This window comes from Delphinapterus leucas, chromosome 1, assembly GCF_059928025.1.
Source record: "Delphinapterus leucas isolate spDelLeu-1000000601 "Yukka" chromosome 1, BTC_Dleu_Yukka2, whole genome shotgun sequence".
Lineage (NCBI taxonomy): Eukaryota > Metazoa > Chordata > Mammalia > Artiodactyla > Monodontidae > Delphinapterus > Delphinapterus leucas.
The window spans coordinates 91,349,032-91,375,788 of NC_143129.1; the positions used below are offsets into that span (position 1 = coordinate 91,349,032).

The 26,757-nt window shown below is 39.5% G+C and overlaps 1 protein-coding gene across 1 annotated transcript in view; it reads left to right on the forward strand.

The window, feature by feature from the left end:
• Window positions 1–2,551: 2,551 nt before the first annotated feature.
• Window positions 2,552–26,757, forward strand: part of SLC16A1 (solute carrier family 16 member 1) — a 36,603-nt gene continuing 12,397 nt past the window's right edge. Inside the window, exons 1-3 of the mRNA XM_022584042.3 lie at window positions 2,552–2,781; window positions 21,823–22,083; window positions 26,576–26,719. Of these exons, the coding sequence (XP_022439750.1) occupies window positions 21,867–22,083; window positions 26,576–26,719 (361 nt within the window). The 5' untranslated portion in view covers window positions 2,552–2,781; window positions 21,823–21,866. The remainder of the gene's footprint in view (window positions 2,782–21,822; window positions 22,084–26,575; window positions 26,720–26,757) is intronic.

Below are 26,757 nucleotides of genomic sequence, written 5' to 3' on the forward strand. Positions count from 1 at the left end.
AAAACCTAGCAGAAAAGCAAAAATTTTACCTGTGTCATTTCATTATTTTTGCCAGCTCACCCACGCCGTTTCTACTTTTTCAGCTAAAAACCCTGGAGTTGCTTTTTTTTTATCTTTTACTTTGTTTCCTTTATTTATTTTTTGGCTGCGCAGCATGTGGGACCTTCGCTCCCCAACCAGGGATCGAACCTGCATCCCCTGCATTGGAAGTGCGGAGTCTTAACCACTGGACAGCCAGGGAAGTCCCACCTTGGGGATGCTTCTGATCTTTGCCTCATACACTTTATGGACAAATTATACCAATATTAATTCATAAACATTTGTAGAGCACTTTCCAAGTTTCACTGCTTTTGCGAATACTATCTTATTTGACTCACAACAGCTCAGGCTGGTAGATATTACCTTCAACTTATCTGGTAAGAAAACTGAGGCCAGAATAGGTCAGTGAATTAACTGCCTAAAGTAACAGGGATAATAAGTTATGGGAACAAGTCTGATTCCAAAGCCTATGTTCTTTTCACAACACTACAGATCCTACTAGGAGCAGATCCAGATTTTATGGGGCTTGAGGTATATATAATTTTGGTGGATAGCTTCAAGAAAAGGAATACAAAACTACAATACAACACTAAGTATGATCCTGTGACTACACTGTTAGGACCAAGTGAGGGAACTTTAGAGTTAATCTTTAGGATTCAATTTCATGGTTTTCCATGGTTATACATTTATTTAGTGCGTACTGTATGCCAGACACTAAAGTAAATACTGACTTTATTATCATAACAACTCTACGGGGAAGGTAGTGTCCTTGTTTTACAGAGCAGAGAACGAGGGAGGGTCAGAGAGGTAAAATGATTTGCCTAGGGACAAAGAGCTAGTTAAGTGCCAAGTACCAAAGTTGGAATTCAGATCTGATCCTGGGTCCATATCGTTAATCTGCCACACTATGCTCCTCTATAAGCCTTCTTTTGAGGTTTCCTGGGAATCATCTTATTCTACTACTTACCACTACATTCCATTGTTCAGGTCCTGATAGTTCACCTCTGAACCAGTCCTAGTTTGTCTCCCTAATTCAACTCTCCTACCATCTACCCTGAATGCTGCTACTACCCTAACAGTCCTGAAGCACTGCTGTTCTAAATCCCGACCACCCGAAACACCTGAAGAGCCTTCCTTCTCTGCATTTATTATTTTCTCTGCGTTTATCAAAGGTAAGAATCGATTACTGCTTATAAGCAGTACTTGGCTATAGATTCCATACTGTCTTCTAATGTGCTGAACTGTTACTGAAAGCTTTTTGTTGTGTGAAACAGAGTCAGAGTGGGAGAGAGGAAGAAAGTACACGGAAGCATTCAGAATTTTATCCTTCAGTCCCCACTCCATCACACTCTAGGACCCTCACTTGCAAAACAAAAAGCTGAAGGCCAACCTCACAGGGTTGTAGAGGGAATTAAGTAAGGAGAGGGGGAGGGGAGGAGAGGAGGGCAGGGTTAGGGCAGGCTCCAAGTACTTGTCAATGTTGGTGGATTTCTACCTGACTCACCCTCCCCCAAAATTTGTAAGGCAGGGGCCTTGATTCGTACATTCTTGGCATTTCTCAAAAGAAATTCCTCGGAGACATCAGAAGCACTCCAGGATTATTTAATTTGATCACTTCAACACCACCATAGGGTTGTGAGGATAGTTCAGGTGAACTGCTAAGAATACAATCGGCCCTTCAGAACTGTGAGCTATAATTATATTTTGTCCCAAATCCTCAGCGTCCATAAAACGTTGGCCTCTCTGCAGTCTCATTTCTTCATATTTCCGACACACAGACCCTCCCTTGGGACCAGTGTCGCCACCGTCAGACGTGCTCTTCTCTCCCAACTTCTGCCTTTTATACCCACCATTCACCAAATGCTACAGACCAGGCTCTGGAGGAAGAAGGTTCCATAAATTCTCTCAAAACCACCAAAAGCCCTTCTGAGGTCGCTTCTACTATTGTTGCCATTTTAGGGAGCAGGAAACAGGCCCTGAGGGTTTGAGTGACTTCCCCGAGGTCACAGAACTCAAGCTGCGAGCCCACAGCCCACGCTCTTAACCTCTAGCCCTCGGCCTCTTCCCGGGTCGGAGGTGCACCCGCGTCCACTCAAACCCCGCCCAGTCCCCCACTTCCAGTCACTTCCCCGCTCTTCCGCGCGCCCATCTCCCCCCCCACACCTGAGTCAGGAGCCGGGGGACACGCCCCATCCGTCCTTATCGGTTTTCCCCTTTTCTCTGGCAGAGACTGAGGGCGAGATCGACGTTGGTGTCCCAGATGCGAGTAGGTCACCCTGAGGTCCTCCGACGGCTGGCCGAAAGGGCGAGTCCCCCACAGCAGTGCGGCAACGCGGTCGGCGTTGCATAGCGGGGCGCAGCTTTCGGGTCCTGTCGGGCCGCCGGTCACGTGGCGGGGAGGGGGCGCCAGCGCGCGCGAGAGAGTGAGCGGGCGCGCGCCTGAGAGCTGTGGAGGCGCGAGTTGCGGTTCGGGTGTGAGTGTAGGGGGGAGGGGGCGGTGGCCGGGAGGGCCGACTCCGCCCCCTGTGCGCATGCTCCGGCCCCGGCCAGTTATAAAGCAGCCTCGCTGGCCCGGCCCGACAAAGTGCTGGCGAGCTGCGACGTGACTACTCGGTCGCGTGGGTTTCCGGGCGAGCAGACGAGGCAGCCGGTGAAAGACGCTACCTGGACCCTGGGCCCTGCGGGACTCCAGCCGCGCCGCGGCGTCACGTTCACGCTCGGCGCCGCGAGCCGCGCATAACGGTTAGTTGGTAACTGGCGGCCGCACGTTCGGCCGGGACCCCGCGGTGCCCTTGCTTCCTCGGCTGGGTCTGAGGGAGCCTCGGGGGAGTGGAGGGCTTGGGCTCCGGGGGAGGGGGGGCGGCCGGGCGGGGGCATCTTGGCCGCAGCAGCCACGTGGCCTCGGAGCGCAGCGTTGGTGAAGGAGACCCTGAGGCACTGGGGACAGCGCTTTTCCCAGCAGAGCTGCAGCCCCGTTGTCAGGTGCGGGCCACCGGCCTGGTCGAGGAGTGGGGTCGAGCTAACGGTGACCTTGGGGAAGTCGCGTCTCCTCTAGTGTTAAGTAGGCTGCTCCGGAGATGCTTTTGATCTGGGAAAGGGTCGACGTGAGGCCGATTCACGTGGTGCCTCCAGACTGCTGGCGGCTTTCTCCCGGTACTCGGGGCGGGAGTTATTTTGGACTCGTGGCACGCCCGCCCCAACCTCCTCGGCCAGCCAATCCTTGTCCCACCTGGCGACTTGGCGGTAGTGGCCTGAGGGAGCTGCAGTCCCCGCAGCCTAGGCGTGACTGCAGTGTCTGAGAGGACTTTGAGGAGGGGACGTTGCAACTGGCAGACGCCCGGAGTGGTGCTGACGGGAACTCTTTGTCATTCAACCTGTAGCTACCGAACGTCCGCCGCAGCGCCCTCGCTCTGGGGCTTTAAGGCGGCCCTGTCGGGAGGAATCTGAAGCATAGCGTTACACTTGGTCTGATGCACGCTTTTTGTTCCAAATACATCCTCTTTTTCCACGTGCGTTTTAACATTTCATTTATTTGTCATGACTTATTTGGTGCGACAAGCAGTTAGTTGCCAAAACTAGTTTGTAATTAATCTTAATCAAAAAAACAAACATTACTCCCCCCAAAACAAACGTTACTACTTTAGTCGAGTTTCCAGTTTGCTTATAAACTAGGCATCTACTGGTAACAGTAAAACGTTGACAAGCTACTTTATTTGTCAGAACTAGTTTTGAATTTTTTTTTCAAAAATTATTCTGGTTTCGAAATAAAATGTGTACACTTCAGTGCCCTGATAAAACAAATGTGGGTATAGTTACTAGAGGAATGTAGTGATAGGGTGAACTCCGAATTGTGTGAGAGTTTGAAAGAGTGTAAGTAGGAATTAGCCATTAATAAGCAGTTTTGATGTCAGCTACCAGACCAGTGAGGTGATGCAGAGAGTATGTATTTTAGTGTAGTTTTTTAGTTAGGCACTAAGTATACCTATAAATCCGACTTTTATACCGTAGGGTATAATTTTGCCTTCAAATTGCCATAGATATAATAAAGAATTTAAGAAATCTAGCCCTTAAAACAAGTATTGGGTAAGTATTAAAAGTTGCACTTCAGTAATTCAGGGATTAGATAGATGCTGTTCTTTCATTGGATTGCAGTGATCCTTGTTAAAAATGCAAGTTAATGGTCTGGGGAGCATTACCTGAGATCTTTATAGCTGAATAGGTTCAAAGGTTTAGTTGTAAGCTTAACATAATAGGCTATAGCATACTTAAACAGATTAAAAAGGAAAAAGGATCATGCCACCATAGGATGAACCAACTGATCAGTGTTTCAATAGTTTACATATTTTTAGCCTTTTAAATATTAATGCCTATAACTCTGGAAAAGATGTTGATGACCAGCTAGTCAGTTTCCCTTATTTTATAGATTAGGAAGCTAAGGTTGGAGAGGGTAAATGACTTCTCATCTTAGTTCTGAAAACTTTTTAATGGTTAGGTGGAGATGATGTGTCTTTTGACTCCCATTTAGTGAGTTCGGCGCTCCTGTGCGTTCTCTAAAATTATAAATATAGATATGAATTATCTCATGCCAAAAAACAGTTATTTTGAATAATAACTTCCTAACTTCTTACGTCCTTCATTCCCACTATATTTTACATCCACTTCATAATATGCATGCCTATGCAGGATTTAGGTCCCTGTAAATGCCTACATGGCCAATCTCATTTTGTTAGAGGACGAGGTTTGATTTGATTTATTATTGGCTGCCAGGCACTAGGATTCAGAGAGAGCTAGGATTCAGCAATGAACAAGTTCTAGCCCTGTCACTCCCAGAGTTTATGGTGTAACTGGAAAACAAATGTATAATTACCAGAACAAGTACTCTTTACAAACAAGTATTGAGTATATGATCGAGGAAGTACAGGTTCCTTTGGGAACAAATACTGTATTATGTAGGTGTGAGAAAACTCCCAATTTAGTATAGAAGCAAAGGTAGGCCTCTCCGAGGAAATGCTATTTAACCCGAGAATTGAAGGATGAATAGGAGCTAGCTAGGCCAGGGAGTGATAGTGGAAAGAGCATTACAGACATGAGTACTAAAGCTACAATCAGTACAGGGTACATTAGAAAAACGTATAGAATTTCACCAAAGCTAAAGCATGAAGAGGGAGCAGAGAGAATGGAGAAAGATGGAAGTAGACAATATCAGATAATGAAAGGCCTTATTAGTCATCTTAAGGAAATAGGGAAGGGACTAGGTAAAAAAAAACTTAAGGAAGTGCTCCGGTCTTGAAGCTAAATGAAGCAGTTTAATGGTTTTAAATGGGGCTGGGAATAGCATGATCAGATTTTGAATTTTAGGAATATCACTCTGGATACAAAGTGGAGAACAGGTTGGAGGGAGGCTGTTGGAGTTTTGTGAGACCACAGTGATGGACAAGATGGACAGTAGTGGGAAGATGGAAGAGAGAGGGGAACAGACAGGATTCAGTGATAGACCAGATGTGGGAGACAGGGGAAGCCAGAGAAGTTAAAAATATCTCCCAGGTTTCTAGCTTGAGCAAATGAGTTTATTATTTTTCTCCATTTAACCAACGTGGACATTAAGAGGTTGTGTGACTAGCCCAGGGCTGTTCAACTTCTAAGGGTTGGAAACAAGACTGAAATCCATTCTTGTCCTTTCTGTGTTTTTGCTGTTATTGATAGTAATTTTTTTCCCTTCTAAATAATTTATTATGGAAAGTTTCAAAACCAATTGAAGTTTCAAACAGCCATTACTGTTTCATCTATACTCCTACTTACTCCCTGCTGCCCCCTACTGGATTATTGTGAAGCAAAACATAGATATGCATTTCGTCTGTACATATTTCAGTGTATCTCTAGAAGATATGACTCTTAAAAAACCATAACCACAATACCATTATCCCACCTTTAAGCATTAACATCACCAAATAACCAGGCAGTATTCAAATTTTCCTAAATTGTTTCAAAGTAAGTGGTCTGTTTGATTGGGATCCAGATTACATTTGGTTGGTATGTCTTTTAAACTACAGGTTCCCCTTTTCTCTCTTATTTTCCTCGTAAGTTATTTGTTGATGGAACCGGGTTATTTTTTCTGCAGTTTCCCTCATTCTGGATTTTGTTGAATGTCCCTCTGGTATAGGTTTAACATGTTCTCCTATCCCTCGTATTTTCTGTAAATTTGTAGATAGATTGAGGTGGGATTTCTGAGAGGAGGCATGGTGTGGTGGAGAGGGCAAATATAATTCATAGGTGGTGGTGTATATTTTTCCATCAGGAGGCATATGATGTTTGGTTGTCCCTCATTCTGCTATACTGATGGCCTAGTTCCGTTATTTCATTAGTGGTTTGCAAATGGCAATAATTTAATTGTGCCTTTAATTCTAACATTCCTTCGTAATTGATTAGCTAGAATACCTGTATAAAAGAGAGGTAGTTGGAATAGGAAGGACAAGTTAAAAGTTTGTGTGCTTTAATACAATATCATATATGATCACAACACTTTCTTTGTAGAGAAATGTATTTCAATGTAACAAGGTACATCCTCTTTAAAAAGCCAGTACATATTTTGTTAGGTTGTTTTTTAGCACTTGATGTTAATGTTTCGAATAGCTTTTAGTATTTGGGATATTTAGAATTTCTGTTCTTAAATTGGTAGGGATTCTTTTGGTCTTTGTTCTTTCTTGAAGAGCTTATCTGTTCCCATAGCTTTGGGGGAATTTCTGGTAGAATCACTCCCTAACCAAATCTAAATCTCTAGCTGTAACCAGATTACAGATTTTAAATTCCTTGAGGACAGGGATTGACTACTCCAGGTAGCCAAACTTAAAATCTGAGTCATTTTAATAGTTCTCCAGTGGGCCCCCACTCTACCAAATGCAATTAAGTGCCAGCCCCTTCTCCCCTTTGGTGTCTCGTGTCCACTCCTTCCCACCCCATTCTACTCCCCTTTTTCATTCTTATTACTGCTACCTAATTTAGGCTGCTGTCATTATTAGATTGGTACAGTGGCCTTTTAAGTTGTATGTTACTCATCCTTTAATTTGCCCTGACAAATTTTTCTCCATGCTTTTTTCCTCTAAGTTTTTTCTTTTACCTCTCCCTCTCTCTCATCTCCCTCTTCTCCCTCCTCTTCCTCCTCTTCCCCTTTCCCTTCCCCTTCTCCTTCCCCCCACCTCTTTCTCCCTCTCTGTTTTTGGTTGTAGGATCCATTTTATAATGGATTTATGGCAGGAAGACTAGTGTAGGTGACCTGTTTGAGCCATAGTGTCTTGCAGACAAGTGATTAAAAGAGCAATAATGATCTTATAGAAATGGTGATTTCTCTCCTGGGACCACAGTATACACAATAGCTACATGAGTTCACATCCAGGACAGTGTGACTGGCTGCATGGGCTAAGCCATTGAAGACTGCTACTGACCTTTTATGCAGAAACAGTAGGATCCAGCTCCTTTGGTTGTCCACACTCCCCTATTGCTGATCACAACTACTCATAATGTTGAATCCGATTTGATTACAATGATTTAGCCTTCATATAAAGGAGAAATTCCTCAAAATATACAGGCATTGTAAGCTGCATATTTGATTATTTGTTGAAAAATATTTCTTCCCTGTGATTTTGCTCTTATATAAATCTTCGGAAGACTATTGAGTGAAGGCCTGATGGTACAGTTCTGGTGTGTTAAACTATCTTGGATAATAATAGAGCTTAACAGATCTTTTGTAAATTGTCTTATTGAGCTTTTGAGAATGAAAGCTAAGTTTTTACTTTATTAACTTTCTCTTTTGTTCCCCAATCAGAGGTTTTAACCTGGGATCTGCAGATTGATACTCCATGTTGGATGGAATTCAGGGAGTCTGTGAACTTGGTTGGGGAAAAAATTACATCTTTTCATTAACCTCTAAAATTTAGAATTTATTTCAACTATGAATGCAGGCAACAAACCATAGTAGTATTGGCAGTACCTGTGACTTTGTCACCAATGGAAATCACATATTTTCGTGTCATGATACAGCGGCTGCAGCTATCTTGAAATTGTTCAAATTCATCACTACTTTGAAATTACTGTGGTTATTAGACCCACTGCTAGATCTTATCTAATTTCGTACTTTAAAAATCACATTATTATATCCAATTTTAAATGTTTTGACAATAATACCTTTGTATACATTTTAAAACATTCTGATAAAGGCTTCATAGGTTTTATCACACTGCTAAAGGAATCTGTGGCACCAAAAAAGCTAAGAACTGCTGCTCCTAATTCCTGTAGTTCTGTTCCTCTGTGAGAGTAAAGTTAGCTAGAACCTGTGATGCAACACAGCACACAACTCATGATGTCACGGTTATGTAAATTTTTTGGCCCTTGACTTTTATGTACTAAATCATAAATTCTGACCTCACAAATGAGAGGGAACAAAATGCTTGTGTATATGCTAAGGGAGAGTAAAATGATTTTCACAAATTAAGGCAGAATAATTTTCCCTTGTATTTAGGAAGTATATGTTTAAAATTACTGTTTCCAAAGGAGTTCTATTTTAAGGGCCATAACTTAAATAGGATAAAGCATGTCGTCATTGACTTGGATTTTCTTGCCCTCTTTTGGGTGCTTCAGCAAATGTGCTTAAAATTGCTTCAAATCTTGTCTTCAGCAGCTCACTATATTAGATTCAGGCCTTTATTTTGCTCAACTGGGGGAACCCCTAAAGATGTTGATGAATCTCAGGTTTGAAATACCTACTCTGTAGGTTAGAAATACACTTACTATTATTATTACACTTACTATCTATTGTGATTGTGTAATGATGTTATTTGTATTTACTGTATTAGCTAGAGAACTACTTACTTGATGTACTAGAAGGAAGAGGAGTGGTTTAACAAATTACCTGTTTCCAGGAAAGTAAAACATTCATTTGAAACTTACGTATTTTTTATATAGATATATACATTTATTTGTTTATTTATTTATTTATTGGATGCGTTGGGTCTTCATTGCTGCGCGCAGGCTTTTTCTCTAGTTGGGGCGAGCGGGGGCTACTCTTCGTTGCCGAGTGCGAGGTGGCTTCTCGTTGCAGAGCAAGGGCTCTAGGAGTGTGAGCTTGGTAGTTGTGGCTTACAGGCTCTAGAGCGCACAGGCTCAGTAGTGGCGCAGGGGCTTATTTGCTCCACGGTATGTGGGATCTTCCCGGACCAGGGCTCGAACCCGTGTCCCCTGCATTGGCAGGCGGATTCTCAAGCACTGCGCCACCAGGGAAGCCCCTGAAACTTATGTATTTCTAATAAAGGAACTGATTATTATCTTAACGCGAACACAGATTTATATAGTCAGCAATTAAAAAGGCTATTTAAGTTTAATTACAGTATATTTTGAGGTAATAATGCCGACTTCTTTTTGATATATCTTTAGTCTCTATTCTTAAAAAGCTTTGCAAGTAAACATTTGAGAATGGTGGATAATGCTTTAATGCCAGACAAACAGTACTCAGTTTTAATACTTACTCTTTTGTGGTTTGTCTATTACTAATAAAACAAACAAGAAAACAAAACAACTTAGTTCTTTGAGATAATGAGGGTCAAAGGTAGCATAATAATGAAGTTCAGGCTCATTCAAAGGATATTTATTAAACAATTATGTGTATAAGAAATTACTAGAAAGGGATGAAAAAATATATATTTAAAAATATGGTTTGAAACTTTTAGGAGGAGAATTAAGCTTTGAAATGAAATGTCAGCATATTACTATGTTGCCTCTAGTCTTCAAAACTTAAAAGTTTTTCATGTGAAACTAAGTATAGTGTTAATTTTTTCTGAGTTCAACTTAGCCTTTTGCAAGAAAAGGAAAAGCTTTCTTTGTTGTTTGCCTTTTAATGAATTGTAAATCTCCCCATTAAGCTTCAGAATAGGTAGTGAAGTAGATTCTAACTGAAATACCACCAGTTATATTCAAGTATTGATTTATATTCAAAGTAACATAAGTGACACAGTTTTGATATCACATCTATTTGTAATTTTAATTCAGCCTATTATATTTCTTCTTTAGATTTTGGAAGAGGATAGGTCATATATTAATGAATTGAAATGGTAGGTCATATATTAATAAATTGAAATGGCCCACTTAGCTCTTGATTTGTTGAATATATATTTGCATTGCTGTAGAAAACAACATATTACAGGTATTCCAAAATACAGCCTGGAATTCTGCCAAGGAAAACCTGCTTTTGGAGGACACAGCCTCCAACTTCCCTTTCTTCATTCACTACTGCTCACATTCTTATGTTTTATATAAATTTGAAATGGTTTTACATTTGGAAACTCTTTCCCAAGCAAGAAATAAATTAACATGTGAAAGGGAACAGGACTTGGTCTCAACATGGACAACAGCTAGTTTTTTAATCTGCTAGAATCAGGCAAAAATGAAGCATTAAAGAAGGCAAAATCTGCTGGTGTAGTAATAACTCAGAAAGTGATACTGATCAGATTAAGTTCTGTGCCAAAAGTTGTATTCCATAATTTTTTTTCTTTTATTTAAGCAAAACAAAACAAAATACCTTTCTGCCTGTGTTTCTTAGAGTTCCAGAAAGCTTAACATCACTGGAGGGTTTTTTCTTGTTTCATATTTTTCCACACTTCTCAAAAACTGGGAGAGTCAGATTCTTTGAATCCTAACATTTGGTCATGGGGGAGGGGTTAGTTGGTTGTTACTTTTTTTGGCCTCCCCGCACAGCTTGTGGGATCATAGTTCCTGACCAGGGATCGAACCCCGGCCCACTGCAGTGAAAGCATGGGGTCCTAGCCAATGGACTGTCAGGGAATTCCCTAGCTTGTTGTTGTTGTTGTTGAAACAATAGCCTCTGTCCTTAATTCATGATCTAAAAGCACACACCTAAGCTAATTAGGGAATAGTTACTTACAAAGGAAGAAACAAATATGCAACTTATTATCTTAGAGTTTTCAGAATCCTACCCAAGAAGCATTGAGTTAAAATGTCATGGAGGGGATTAATTCCATGTGGCAAGGTATATTCAGAAAAACAATAGTGATATTGGGGGCTGGAACAGAATCTTAGCATTAGATAAATTTATAATTATGGTATTGTCAGTTAATGAAAAAATAATTTCATTTTTGCAAATTACTAAATGCTTGTGTCACATCAATATGTGGATTTGGAAGAAAATTATACTGTTTTTGCTTTTGTTAGTTTCTGAATTGATCTTTAACACTAAGGTATCCTAAAGCATTGGTGCCTCTTGTAAGTATACATTTTAGTTGTGTCTGATGTAATAAAGAATTGGTTCTACTAACTTCTTAAAGCTTTGATAAAGCAACTATACTCCAATTTTTAAAAAAAGCTTTGAAATATCCATAGAAGTTACTTTTTTTTAATGAGCAAACAACTTTGTTTGTTTGTTTGTTTGTCTGCTTAGGCCGCACAGCATGGCTTGTGGGATCTTAGTTCCCCGGCCAGGGATTGAACCCAGGCCATAACAGTGAAAGCACCTAGTCCTAACCACTGGACCACCAGGGAATTCCCCCATAGAAGTTATTTTGTAACCTTTGGACATCTTCATTTGCCTCCTTATCCCCATATGTAAGCCCCAGTGTTAAAGAGCACTTAAACTAACTTGATCTCATGGTTTTTGTTTTAGTTAATTATGCTACTATTTCCTAAAATCTATTACAGATGTACAGTACTTTAGCTTCTCTGTTGTGTGACTTTGAGGGTAGCCTAAGTGCCTAACCACACACACTGAGGTGGGATAGTGCCCTGGAAGTTAGGGATTTGCAGTGAAAAGTAAAAATGAATTTACCACTTCTTTGACTAGGTGTCCACCTTTTACCCAAGGATTTAAATTAATGCTTAGACCTAAATAATCCACAGACTTGTTATATTGGAGTATTAGCTGCTTTTTTTTTTTTTTTTTTTTTGCGGCATGCTGGCCTCTCACTGTTGTGGCCTCTCCCATTACAGAGCACAGGCTCCGGACGCGCAGGCCCAGCGGCCATGGCTCACGGGCCCAGCCGCTCTGCGGCATGTGGGTTCTTCCCGGACCGGGGCACAAACCCGTGTCCCCTGCATCAGCAGGCGGGCTCTCAACCACTGCGCCACCAGGGAAGCCCTATTAGCTGCTTTTTAATGTAGGAAAAAATGTAATGTTATTGTCTGTATTAAAATAAACCTTACCATTGTTGACATACACTGTTCTCAGAGTTCTGAATATTGGTATGATTCTTAGTTTAAAGTGTTTTTGCCACAAAATACAATGAAAGAGGAAAAATAGGCTCTTTTTATTTTTTACAATATGAATCAAAAGCCTTTGAATTTTGCAGAAATTCCATATCTAAAAATCTGTCCTAAATTTCTAGTTCACCGCAGTAGCTTTTTTTTGTTTTTTTTGATGTGGACCATTTTTAAAGTCTTTATTGAATTTGTTACAATATTGCTTCCGTTTTATGTTTTGTTTTCTGACCGTGAGGAATGTGGGATTTTAGCTCGCTGACCAGGGATTGAACCCACACACCCCCACATTGGAAGGCAAGATCTTAACCACTGGACTGCCCAGGAAGTCCCACCGTGGTAGTTTTTATAGAAGAAAAAAAAGTAGGGCTTCCCTGGTGGCGCAGTGGTTGAGAGTCCGCCTGCCGATGCAGGTGACATGGGTTCGTGCCCGGGTCCGGGAAGATCCCACATGCCGCGGAGCGGCTGGACCCGTGAGCCATGGCTGCTGAGCCTGCGCGTCTGGAGCCTGTGCTCTGCAACGGGAGAGGCCACAACAGTGAGAGGCCCGCGTACCGCAAAATAATAATAATAATAACCCATATGTGCAACAATAGGTGATTTTTTCTTTTTTTTCTTTTTTTTTTTTTTTTACTCCAAGTTTACATTTCTTTAAGTTCTTCGTATGCCATTTGATCAGAATCATGCATTTCAAAACTGCCGAGTGTTTGCCTAACCAGTTAGAGTAGTTATATTTCTCCTTCGGAAACTGCACACCTCAGATTGGGCCTCGAACCCGATCGTACCTCTCAGCTGTGACTTGAACCCACAAGCTCTGGCTCAGGAGGGTACTCAAATCCACAGTCTCTCAACTGAAACCACGCACCTGGTCCCAGGACTTAATGAAGCTGAGGTTTTTTATGTTTCAGTGCAGAAGGAATTCAGCGAGAGGCAAAGCGATAGGCAAGAAGTAGATTTATTAAATATAGAATGCTTGGAAGGACACAAGCAGGCAGGCAAGAGGCTCTGCTCCAGAACTAAGTAGGAAAGCAGATTTATTTAAGGAGATACACACTCCGTAGACAGAGTGTGGGCCATCTCAGAAGGTGAGAAGCCCTGGGAGACACACATTCCATAGACAGAATGTGGTCCATCTCAAAAGGCAAGAGCAGCCCTGGGAGATATGCACTCTACAACACATTCCACAGAGCGTGGGCCATCTCAGAAGGTGAGAGCAGCCCTGGGTTATGGGGTTGTTAGTTTTTATGGACTGGGTAATGTCATAGGCTAACCAGTGGGAGGATTGATTATTCCAATTATTTGGGTGGGAAGGGGCAGGGATTCCCAGGAATTGGGCCACTGCCCATTTTTTGGCCTTTTATGGTCGGCCTTGGAACTGTCATGGTGCCTGTGGGTGTGTCATGTAGCATGTGCTAATGTGTTACAGTGAGCGTATAATGATTCTCCAGGCCCACTGGAAGTTGAATCTTCTGCCATCTTGGGCCTAATCAGTTTTTGTCCTGAATGGCTATGACATTCTTTTAAAAGTTGTGCCTTGGGAATTCCCTGGTGGTCTAGTGGTTAGGACTCAGGGCTTTCACTGCCAGTACCCAGGTTTGATCCTTGGTCAGGAAACTTAGATCTTACAGCAAAAAAAAAAAAAGGTTGTGCCCTGCCACCTTCCCTCCTGTCTCATTTTCATTAGTACCTTCTGCTTGTTTGTGGATTTTTTTTTTAATTTGTTTTTTGTTTTCTTCATTTTATTCAATTTCAAAATGGAAAAGAAGGCAAAAGAAGGAATTTTCCTAGACCTTGAATCATGTGATTTACCTTGGGGTAAGTGGTTCTGAAAGCCATGAAGCTGGACTAAGGCCAGTTATAAAGAGCAGTAAATTAGCTGCTTCAGCACCAATAGCTTCAGTAAATCAGCCTTTCTGGATTTGAATGTGTCCATGTGAGGTTTTTAAAATTTTATTTATTTATTTTTGGCTGCATTGGGTCTTCATTACTGTGCTCGGGCTTTCTCTCGTTGCGGCGACCGGGGACTACTCTTCGTTGTGGTGTGCAGGCTTCTCATTGCGGGTGGCTTCTCTGTTACAGAGCATGGGCTCTAGGTGCGCGGGCTTCAGTAATTTTGGCTCACGGGCTCAGTAGTTGTGGCACGTGAGCTCTAGAGCGCAGGCTCAGTAGTTGCGGCGCACGGGTTTAGTTGCTCCGGGGCATGTGGGATATTCCCGGAACAAGGCTCGAACCTGTGTCCCCTGCACTGGCAGGTGGATTCCTAACCACTGCACCACCAGGGAATTTCCTCCATGTGAATTTGAAACCTAAAACTGGTCTACACTTAGTAACAAATTCTTTTCAGATAATTGATTTTAGATGCTTTCTCCTTCTTTTAAGTTCACATACTGGCCATTGTCATTTTAGGAAATGACAGTGGCTTTGTTTAAATGTTGATGGAGAAAAGTGCAGAGAACATGATTAATACTATTTCCAACTATTCTGGAGTAGGGGCAGAGCATGTGGGGTAGGGAGCTCAACTTTGGTTTTCCAGATGTTTACTTGCACAATTCCTGATACTTATGAGAAAAGGAGAGAAATCAGAAAACCTAGAAGGTGGTTCTTGTCACCACCATCATTGTTAAGAAAAGTTAGGGTTATTTATTGTTTCCCATTGTTCTTTATCACTTTTTTTTTTTTGACAGGCACTGTACCTCCTTTAATTCTTTTTTTTAAAAATACCTTTATTGGAGTATAATTGCTTTACAGTGTTGTGTTAGTTTCTGCTGTACAACAAAGTGAATTAGCTATATGTATACAATATATCCCCATATCCCCTCCCTCTTGAGCCTCCCTCCCACCCTCCCTGTCCCAGCCCTCTAGGTCACAAAGCACCAAGCTGATCTCCCTGTGCTATGCAGCAGCTTCCCACTAGCTATCTATTTTACATTTGGTAGTGACAAAGGAGGCAAGAATATACAATGGAGAAAAGATAGCCTCTTCAACAAGTGGTGCTGGGAAAACTGGACAGCTACATGTAAAAGAATGAAATTAGAACACTCCCTAACACCATACACAGAAATAAACTCAAAATGGATTAAAGACCTAAATGTAAGGCCAGATACTATCAAACTCTTAGAGGAAAACATAGGCACAACACTATGACATAAATCACCACAAGATCCTTTTTGACCCACCTCCTAGAGTAATGGAAATAAAATAAAAAATAAACAAATGGGAACTAATGAAACTTAAAAGCTTTTGCACAGCTAAGGAAACCATAAACAAGACCAAAAGACAACCCTCAGAATGGGAGAAAATATTTGCAAACAAAGCAACTGACAAAGGATTAATCTTCAAAATATACAAGCAGCTCATGCAGCCCAATATCAAAAAACCAAACAACCCAATCCAGAAATTGGCAGAAGACCTAAACAGACATTTCTCCAAAGTAGACATACAGATTGCCAACAAATACATGAAAAGATGCTCAACATCACTAATCATTAGAGAAATGCAAATCAAAACTACAATGAGGTATCATCTCACACTAGTCAGAATGGCCATCATCAAAAAATCTAGAAACAATAAATGCTGGAGAGGGTGTGGAGAAAAGGGAACCCTCCTGCACTGTTGGTGGGAATGCAAATTGATACAGCCACTATGGAGAACAGTATGGAGCTTCCTTAAAAAACTAGGGCTTCCCTGGTGGCACGGTGGTTGGGAGTCTGCCTGCCGATGCAGGGAACGTGGGTTCGTGCCTCGGCCCGGGAGGATCCCGTGTGCCGCGGAGCGGCTGGGCCCCGTGGGCAATGGCTGCTGGACCTGCGCATCTGGAGCCTGTGCTCCGCGGCGGGAGAGGCCACAGCAGTGAGAGGCCCGCGTACTGCAAAAAATAAATTAATTAATTAAAAAAAAAAAACTAAAAGTAGAATCCCCATATGACCCAGCAACCCCACTACTGGGCATATACCCTGAGAAAACCGTAATTCAAAAAGATACATGTACCACAATGTTCATTGCAGCACTATTTACAATAGACAGGACATGGAAGCAACCTAAGTGTCCATTGACAGATGAATGGATAAAGATGTGGCACATATATACAATGGAATATTACTCAGCCATAAAAAGGAACGAAATTGACTTATTTGTAATGAGGTGGATGGACTTAGAGTCTGTTATACAGAGTGAAGTAAGTCAGAAAGAGAAAAACAAATACCATATGCTAACGCACATATATGGAATCTAAAAAAACGGTACTGATGAACCTAGTGGGAGGACAGGAATAAAGACGCAGAGAGAGAACGGATTTGAGGACACAGGGTGGGAAGGGGAAGCTGGGACTAAGAGAGTAGCGTTGATGTATATACCCTATCACTTTTTAAAAAAATCTTCCTGTCGCTTTCAGGCAAATACTAGAGAGTCATAAAATAATAGCTAAGCTAATAGGAAGGCTACTGTGCACATCGTAAGGTTTAAAATATTAAACTTTAATCTCTTTTAGTCTCTGGACTTGAGTATTCCTTCTTCTCAGTGGGGCTCTGAATACTGTGCCAGGGGGCCTGCTCACATAATTTACTTTCTGAATGAACCCTTTTGTTTATAGCTGAGATTTGGTCAGTTTAAAAGAAAATAGTGTGTTTAGATAATGATATTACATACTTCCTGTTAGGTACCCTCAGAATTTTTAAGTTAGGAAGGACAGCCATTTGTTGGATGGTGGCAGAACTGTGTTGAATCCACGTCTGGTTTTTTGAAGTGTTCTTTTGAAATTTGGATACTCTTGTTTCTTATACTTTTTATTTCCTAATGAATCTTTTTAAAGCTTCTTGAAGTTTTAAATCTTAAGTTTTATACTATGGAATAAGGTATTATTAACTTGATGAGGCAAGTCTTAGAGACTAAAAATTGTAACTGCTGTAACTAACTGGGACAAATCATAGCTGGCAGCGAAGCTCAAAGTTTAATCACGTCCAGCACGTATTAGCCGTTGGAGTCAGAGCTTGATGTGTTAAGCAGCTCTACCGTCTGTGTGTGGGTGTCTCTCCGTGTGTGCAAACATTCTGAGGCAAAGTAATCTTTTTAGTGGTTCTTTGGTTGAAAATTTTCAAGTGCTTTTCTCTTTTTTCATAATTAGATGAAGGAAAAACTCAAAATTAATGCCCGGAGCCATTCTGTTTAACATAATTTTAGCATCCAGATTGTTTCCTTCAGCAGAACTGAGCTGTTAAATAGCTTTTATTTATATTCATTCCAGTAGAAATTTAAGGAAGCTTCAACATGTAAATATTTTTGTCCCACCTGTATCATAGGTAAGTGAAATGCCCTAGGATGAGGTCTTTACTCTTTCAACTGGGTTATATTTTTAATGGAATTATTCTCCAGATTCTCAGATTCAGATACCCTTAACTAAACATCATCTCTCTTGAGAATAGAGGCCTGAGGTCTTCTGCTTCTCCTTTTCTAATTTGCTTTATCCAAAAGCCCTTAGATCCACTACACAAGGAAAGTATACCTCTCATTTATCCCAGTTCTTACTGTGGTTCACTGCCACAGGCTGTAAAAATCTCTGGGGCCCCCAAAGGAGGGAACATTCCAGAATACATAGTCCCAGAGAGAAAGAGTCTCGTGACAGGGGTTAAGCAGAAATATTGGAAAAGGTAGGACCTTATTCCATCTGGACAACCCACATTCAGTTGGAGTCTCAGAGGAGTGGAAAGAGGGAATGGTGAAGAATCAATATTTGAATATATGGTGGCTGAGAGTTTTTCAAAACTGATGAGAATTCTGTTTTGTTGGTGTGATTATCTGTTAGTTTTATAATCTGTCTTTTCTCAATAGTGTTTTTTTAAGATTTTTCTCTGGCTTGTTAGATTTCCTTAAACTGTAGTTCATATTATTCATCAAGTCTGAAATATACTTAGCCATTAACTCTTGAAAATTCTCTTCCCTACTTTCTCTGTTCTCTTCTTCCAAAGTCCCATTAGATGTTTGCCAGATCCTCCCATTCTAAACTCCATGTTTCTAAACCTTTCTCCTAGCTTCAGAATAAAGGTCTCCCTGAATTTTATTTTCTTCAAACCCATCCTCCAGTTCACTGTGTTTCTTCCCAGCTATGTTCCGTCTGCTGGTTAACCTATTAATTTTGTTGAATATACTTTTCATTTCTAGAAGTTCTGTTTCAAATTAACTAGTCTTTTTGTAGTATTTTGTGTGTGTGTGTGTTTTCATTTAATGCCTTGTTTCATGCTTTTAATCATTTTAAGTATCCATATCCAATGTCTATAGTTCTGGCTGTGTTGGATTAGTTTTATTTCACTCACGATTAATTGATTCTTGGTGTGTTTTGAAAATTTAGATTGTCAGCTTATACTTGGCAGAGCTTTGTCTGTGGGAAATCTTTGCTTGCAAAATCAAACATATATATCTCTGGAAGAACAATGGAGGTTTCCCACAGATGTTCCCGTGCCAAGCATAAGCTCACACAGGCCTGTAGTTGTGAATTCTCAGAAGAGAGTCTTCTCTCCTCTTCTTTGTCCTCTTCCTTTTCCTATTCTTTCTTTTAACCATCCAGATAGGCAAGACAGAGGAATTTGCCTGCCATCTTCTTTTCCTTCTGTATTATCTCCCTGTGCCACCAGAGTTTATCCTCCTTGACACTGTCCTTGATTATATTTTTTGTTTTGATCAGCTGTATTGAGGTATGATTCACATACAATAAAATGTGCCAATTTAAGATGTACAATTTGATGAATAATTACTGCCACAACCATAATAATAGAGCATTTCCATGACCAAAATCAAGTTCTCTTGAAACCCCTTTGCAGTCAGCCTCCTCTCCCCAACCTCCAATCTGTTTTCTAGTACTATAATTTTGCCTTTCCTAGAACTTAATGTAGGCTCATGTCTAGCTTTTTTTCACTTAACATAATGCATTTGTGATTTATCCATGTTCTTGCATGTGTTGGTAGTTGGATCCTTTTTATTGCTGAGTAATGTTCCATTGTATGGCTATACCATGATTTGTTTATCCATTCATTTGTTTATGGACATTTGGGTTTTCAGTTTGGGCCATTATGAATAAAGCTACTAGAGAATTCTTATATACGTCTTTGTGAAGATCTATATTTTCATTTCTCTTGGATAATACCTAGAAATGACCGGGTCACATGTTAAATATATATTTAACTTCATAAGGAGCTGCCAAAATGTTTTCCAACTTGGCTGTATCATTTTGATTTACCACCAGCAATACAGGAGTTCCGTTTGCTTCATGTCCTTACCAAGTGTTGGTATTATCAGTCTGAAATTTGGCCATTCTAATAGAGATATATTAGTATCTCTATTAGGATTTTAATTTATATTTCACAAACGAATAACAATTTTTAGCATTTTTTCATGTGCTTCTTAGGTAAAGTATCTTTTCAAATCTTTTGCACATTTTTTAATTGTGTTGTTTGTCTTTTTGCTATTAAGCCATAAAAGTTCTTTTCATATTCTGGACATGTCTTTTCTTGGATATATGATTTGTATATACTTTCTCCCAATCTGTAGCTTGAAATTCAATTTATAAACTATTTGTGTGTGTGTGTGGCTGTGTTGGGTCTTTGTTGCTGCACGCAGGCTTTCTCTAGTTGCCGCGAGCGGGGGCTACTCTTCATTGCAGTGCGTGGGCTTCTCATTGCGGTGGCTTCTCTTGTTGCAGAGCAGGGCTCTAGGCACATGGGCTTCAGTAGTTGTGGCGCACACGCTCTAGAGCACAGGCTCAGTAGTTGTGGCACACGGGCTTAGTCGCTCTGCAGCATGCGGGATCTTCCAGGACCAGGGCTCGAGCCCGTGTTCCCTACATTGGCAGGTGGATTCTTAACCATTGCGCCACCAGGGAAACCCCAATTTAGAAACTTTTTAATTAACGTGGTGCCATGTGCCTTCAGAAATCTTTGCCTAAATTTTGATTTTTTCAAATCATAGGGGTGGGTTATCTATTTAGTTGTTTAATTTCTCAGTAATATTTTGTAGTTTTCAGTGTACACATCTTACACATCAGATTTATCCGTGTTCAGTTTTTTGGTCCTGTTGTAAATGTTTTGTTCAGTTTTTTTTTTTAATTTCAAATTCTGATTGTTCTTTGCTGGCTTACAGAGTTGATTTCTATTTATTGGTCTTGTGTCCTGAGATCTAGTTCATTTTTAGTTCTAGTACCTTTTTTTGTATATTCTTTAGAATTACCTACATAGACAATTATGTCTTCTGTGAATGAAGACAGCTTTACTTCTTCCTTTCTAGTCTTTATGCCTTTTATTTCTTTTTCTTGCCTGCACAAACTGACTAGAAACTGTAGTACAATGTTGAGTAGAAGTGATGAAACCTATATCCTTGCCTTTAGGGAAATTTCCCTTTGGGACTGTCTTCTTCCCACCCCTACAATGTCCAGTGTCTTAAATCATATTTGAAGTGTTCAGATGGATTGGAAGGAACAATATTTAGGAGATGACTCCTACACTATGAAATTAGGATTTGTGTTTTAGACTAAAGAATGCTGTAGCCAAGAGTGAGTTTGTCATCTGTGACCTGTATTTTATTGTATAATACAGTCTGAGTGGAGATAATTTGAAATGGACATGCTAACATACTGTTGTAGGATGAGTTATAGTATAGGGTGGAAGTTGGCTTTGAATAAATTAAAGGACACCTTCATGAGAAAATAGGTAAGGCTACTATCAAACAAACATTCCCATCTTCTCCCTGTTCATAATCTAACAGGAAGTTTCATTTTCTAACCTTGCTATTCATTAGTACTAGGTGGCTTCAAGAAAACGGGATAGATAATCTTTGATTTGAAACTACCATCTTTTGACATTATAGTTCAACTTGTGAGTTCAACTGTATTGATTAGTTGCGTTGTTTAGGAGTTTAACCAAGGAAGTTAGATAAAAGGAAACTTTTCTGAAATAATTTTCCAGGTCATTAAATGAAATTCTTATGTGTTCAGAATGATCTTTTATTTTGCAAATTGCTACATATCTAGTGAGTCAGGTACCTCCTTCCTATTACTTTTAAGTCAGCATATTAGTAAGAGAAAGTCAGTATTGTAGAATACATGGGAAAAGGGAAAAACTTATAAAGCCTGTATTAAAACCTGAAACTTTGTAGCGTATGTGTTATGTGAATTTTGCAAGCAGATAGTCAAATAAGACATTTATTTACTTATTTAGTTATTAGTAATTTGAGGAATTATATTAACTGCTAAGACAGGAAGGCTTATTTGAAATACAAAGGTTACATTTATTGAAAAGGATTTGTTTCAGTTATGGTTTCTTAAATGGTGAGGAGCTGTTTTCCTTTAAGCTACTAAAAAATGTGGGCAATATCATGTCTCTGAAGTCTCTTTTTCTGATAACGTCCTTAGAAGATAATGTATATTGGCCAAGTAACGTTGAAAAATAGTTCAGTTACTTGAGGGCTAGTTGTAAAGGGTGCTTTGTTGTTGGGAATGCTAGGTGGGAGTGTTTTATTGCTGACATTTTATTTAAATTTTGTATCATTTAGATATTTGGATTTGAACTGCATTTTGGGATTTATCTACACTTAAAATGCCACCGGCAGTTGGAGGTCCAGTTGGATACACCCCCCCAGATGGAGGCTGGGGATGGGCAGTGGTAGTTGGAGCTTTCATTTCCATCGGCTTCTCCTATGCGTTTCCCAAATCTATTACTGTGTTCTTCAAAGAAATTGAAGGTATATTCAATGCCACCACCAGTGAAGTGTCATGGATATCTTCCATCATGTTGGCTGTCATGTATGGTGGAGGTAAGTACCCACTAAGGCCTGCTGTTTTAATTTTCATTAAGCAACCAGATGCTCTGTTTTAGGTAACTTTAAAAAAAAATGTTTTATTCGGTGAGGTGTTTTGAAATGGTATTTCTCAGAGCTTTATGTTTAGAGTCACATTTTTTATTCTTGTTAACAATGACAACTCTTGCTTTGTTTGTTGCACTATAGTATTCCGAAACAGAAATAAGAAATTGTGAGGATTTGTTCCAATTCCGTATCATTGAACTTAAAAAAGCTCTCAGAGGGGGAAAAAAAAATTTTTAAACTCTCAGAAAAATGACATGTGCACAACTTATTTTTCTTATTGCTCTCTGCTAGACTCTTGAGGTATAAATGTAAATAAAGATTTTAAAAAATTGATGTTGGGAGAATTAAAGTAAATCGGGCTAACCTCAATAGCACAGTTCAAAGTCTCAGGTAAAATCTTTTCATAGTGTTAGAATTAAAGAACTGGATAAAATCCTCCTTGTTTTGTTCCTTGTGATGTAATTAGTCCTAAAGCATTTCAGCTTCATCTTAAACTTAAGTTTTATCATTTTTTCCCTTTCTGTTTTCTTTGACATGTTGTGAAGGAAATGTGGAGAGTACGTTGCTTACCTTAATATCATTTAAAATACTGTGGGTTTGTTTGTTTGTTTGCCTTGGAACATCAAAACACAATTTAACATGTAAAAGTCAAAACCTCCCATAATAATAAAATATGTAGTTGCTTAGTTAGCAGAGATTCGAAAGTTAAGTGTATGTATTGTTTGGGATTGACAGGGTTTCATGTTGCTTATTTAGCCAAGCTTTCACTTTTTTAATCATAATTTAGTGCCTCAGATTATTTTCACATGAGCTCTTTAAAAGCCCAGTATAAAGATTCTGCAATTCAACTGTAAAACCTTAGCTTAGGCTTCTAATCTGGTGGCAGATTCAACCAATGTTTATTAAGCCGTATGCACATAGTCCTCACTAGGCTAGGTGTGAGTGATAGAGAACACTGATCTTGATCCCTGCCCTAGGGAAGCTTGTAATCCTCTTGAGACAATAATGTAATCTCATGAAACAGGAATAAGTATTTGAAGTCTGTAAATTAGTTCAGTGCTTAATCTCATTGCAGAAAAATGGGTAAGTTTTTTGTGCCTTTAAAATTTTGAACGTATGCCTGTTTTGTCTACTGTAAAATTAAGTGCTTTTTAAAAGAACGTAAGTGCTAAATTATAGTACTTACTTTTTTTTCATGAGCCCAGAGAAATCAAAAGGGATTTTGGACATTTTCTAGCTTCTGAGAACCAATAATTTTGGAGGCTCTGAACTTGATCTGCCAGGATTTCTAATCAGGTTTTGACTGATGGCTTGAAGAAATTGGCGTAAATATTATCCAGAGGTACTCCAGGTGCTCAGTGTACCTTTAAGCTGATTACAAACAAGAAGTTCACGTGCTGCAATTCAGAGCAAGAGCTTGAGAGCTGCTTGCATTTTGCATCAGAAGTAAGTGATGTCAGTTGTGCTAATTGCACATGACACTTTCTTTTGGGAAAACAGTTCCTTCTTTGTCCTCACCCAGAGATAACTAGCACATTTCTCTGAATTTGTGTTATAATAGGCCTACAAACTGTACCCCTCTCTATTTTTAATGATAGCTAATTGGGGCCATTCTTCCCGAAATAACTCTGAAAGATAAATTGCATATCAAGAGCCTTGTGGCATAATTTTTACTAAATGGGTTATTTTGTTTTGTTTGGCTCTTAGGTGGTATGACCCCATAAGAATTATATTTAAAACTGCCTTAATTCTTTAATTTGTACATTTCGGCCACACCCTCACCAATAATATGTTTTGAGTTGTGAGTGGTTTAGGGTTAAGTTTTCCTCCCTCCCTCCCTCCATGTGCTTTGGTTCACAGATACATACTGATACTTGTTAAAGTATATTTTTAAAGGAGAAGGTCTTAGTTACTTACTCTTGGTTTTTGTTTGAGGTTTTCCTTTTTTTTTTTTTTTTGCGGTACGCGGGCCTCTCACTGTTGTGGCCTCTCTCGTTGCGGAGCACAGTCTCCGGACGCGCAGTCTCAGCGGCCATGGCTCACGGACCTTAGCCGCTCCGCAGCATGTGGGATCTTCCCAGACCAAACCCTTGTCCCCTGCATCGGCAGGTGGACTCTCAACCAAAGAAAAGTAGGAGGGGGGCGGAGGAATTGGGAGATTGGGATTGACATATATACACTATTGAAACTATGTATAAAATAGATAACTAATGAGAACCTACTGTATGGCACAGGGAACTCTACTCGGTGCTCTGTGATGACCTAAATGGGAAGGAAATCCAAAAAAGAGGGGATATATGTATACGTAGAGCTGATTCATTTTGCTGTACAGTACTGTAAAGCAACTATACTCCAATAAAAATTAATTTTAAAAAATGAAAGTATAAATTCACATATTTTCAGTTCCACAGTAATGTCATTGTAACGTTCCTAGTTTAGAACTTAAAATACTGTAGACTTTACAGCATTAACTTCTACTTCACAGAGTCAACAGTGTGGCAGTATTTTTTTATCTTTGTAATTCTGACTATACAAAAATCTGTTTAATGCCTAATTTATATGGACATATTTCATGAATATTCTTTCAGTATTTAATTCTTTCATCATACACAAGCTGTAAATTCAAATTATTTCTAAAGCAGCTGTGGCCTAATATTTTCATGAAGTGACTTAGAAGTTCAATGAGAACTTGTTTATACACATCCTTGGTTGAGCCTGAAGTCTCTCCCGCAGCCGTTTCTTGACCAGCCCCTTAGAGAGAATTGGTCCTCCAAAATACTAGGATATCAAAAGCTTTCATTCCTTCTTGCATGTTTATTATATGTATGTATACATACCACAGTTTGAATATACATACCATAATTTGAAATTGGGTTCCTTGGGGCCAGAGCCTGTCCTTTTAATCATAGTGTACCATACTGCAACTCTGAATATAGTAGCACTAGAATATGAGTAATTTAGAATTTTTCATAGTGTTTATAGAAATAAAATATGTCAACATATGATCAGTAGTATATTCTGAATATGTGCATTCTGTGTCTGTTTTTAAAAATACTATCTTCTAGGGAGCTAAGTATAGAATAAACAGAATAAAGTCAGAATTTACTGTGCTAATAGAAGAGAAACTTGATTTGTGTGTCTTCTGCTTTATAACTTTGGAACTGTAGTTCCAAAAATACATATGTAATGGGGAGAAAATGGGCTGGATTCAAAACTTGGTTCTCACTAGCTGCAAGTTCAAATATTAGTTCTTCTTGTGTCCCCTTCCCTACTGATGCATTGCAGTGACCCTTTCTTATTTGCAGTCATCTGCCTTAACAAGGCAGACATGTTATGGTGTCGTGTAAACAAAGTTGTCATCTCCAGAGTCCAGAGCCATGAAGTAGGGACATAAGTGTTATAAATAAATGAAATTCAGAGAATGTCAAATGTCATTCGTTTGTAATCAGCAAATATTGTTAGTCTAAGAGTTGTGTTACAGCTCTTAAAACATTGTTTGCTTTAGATAAGACTCATAATTAAGACTTAAAATTTTGGAAAAGGGGAATTACAGTTTATACCTATTTGTAGCAAGTGAGGAGAGGCCATTTGATTTTTTTGTATTTGAAAACTGATGCATAAAATCTTTTTATTTGTGATCCTTTTAACACTACACTTTTGTTTGGTTTCTTCTCTCACATTAAAGAAAAAGTGATTTTTTGGTATGCATCTCTCTAGCTGAGGAGATTTAATCTGGTTTATGTTGTTAAACCTGAGAATGTTTTGACCATTATCTGACAATCTTCTACAAACATTTTTTTATAGTTTTGCTGTCACAAAACAGCAGTATAGGCACAGAACCTGGTTAACCCTAGAAGACATTCCATTCAATACCTGAGATATCTAGGTGTAAATGGGAACAGTTTTGTTTTGTTTTGTTTTAAATTTAGATGTCCTAATTGCAAAACTACTGAACTTGGGGGAAAAATTATGTATTTTGCCTTTGTTTTTTCTTCTTTTTAAAAAATATGACACAAACTACACTTATGATGATGTGTAAAGAATACTCTTAAAATCTCTCATCAGTCTGCCTATCCCAAAAATTAACATAGAGCAAACTTACTAAATATGTGTTGATCATATCCTAGATAAATCAAGAAGCCTATGAACGTCTGTTACCAAGGCTTTCAGCCTATTATGCCTAATAAAAGAAAGATTAAGGAAAGACTAGAGTCTTTTATATTTTAGTAAAATTCCATCCAAGATTTCAAGATAGAGAAGATACACAATTAATGATTCTTCTAGCATCTTTATTTTCCAGCACACATACCTATGATTATGAAATAATTATAGATAACAATATTCTTACCATTGCCTTTTGTTGTATCTGCTTATTTGGAAGGACTTGTCGTTTAGTGCCATCAATGCCTTGTGTACCACTAAATTTTTGATTATCTCTTAGGTCCTATCAGCAGTATCCTGGTGAATAAATATGGCAGTCGTCCAATCATGATTGTTGGCGGCTGCTTGTCAGGCTGTGGCTTGATCGCAGCTTCCTTCTGTAACACTGTGCAGGAACTTTACTTGTGTGTCGGAGTCATTGGAGGTGAGTTGATTCATTTTCAAGCATTAATATATTGCTGG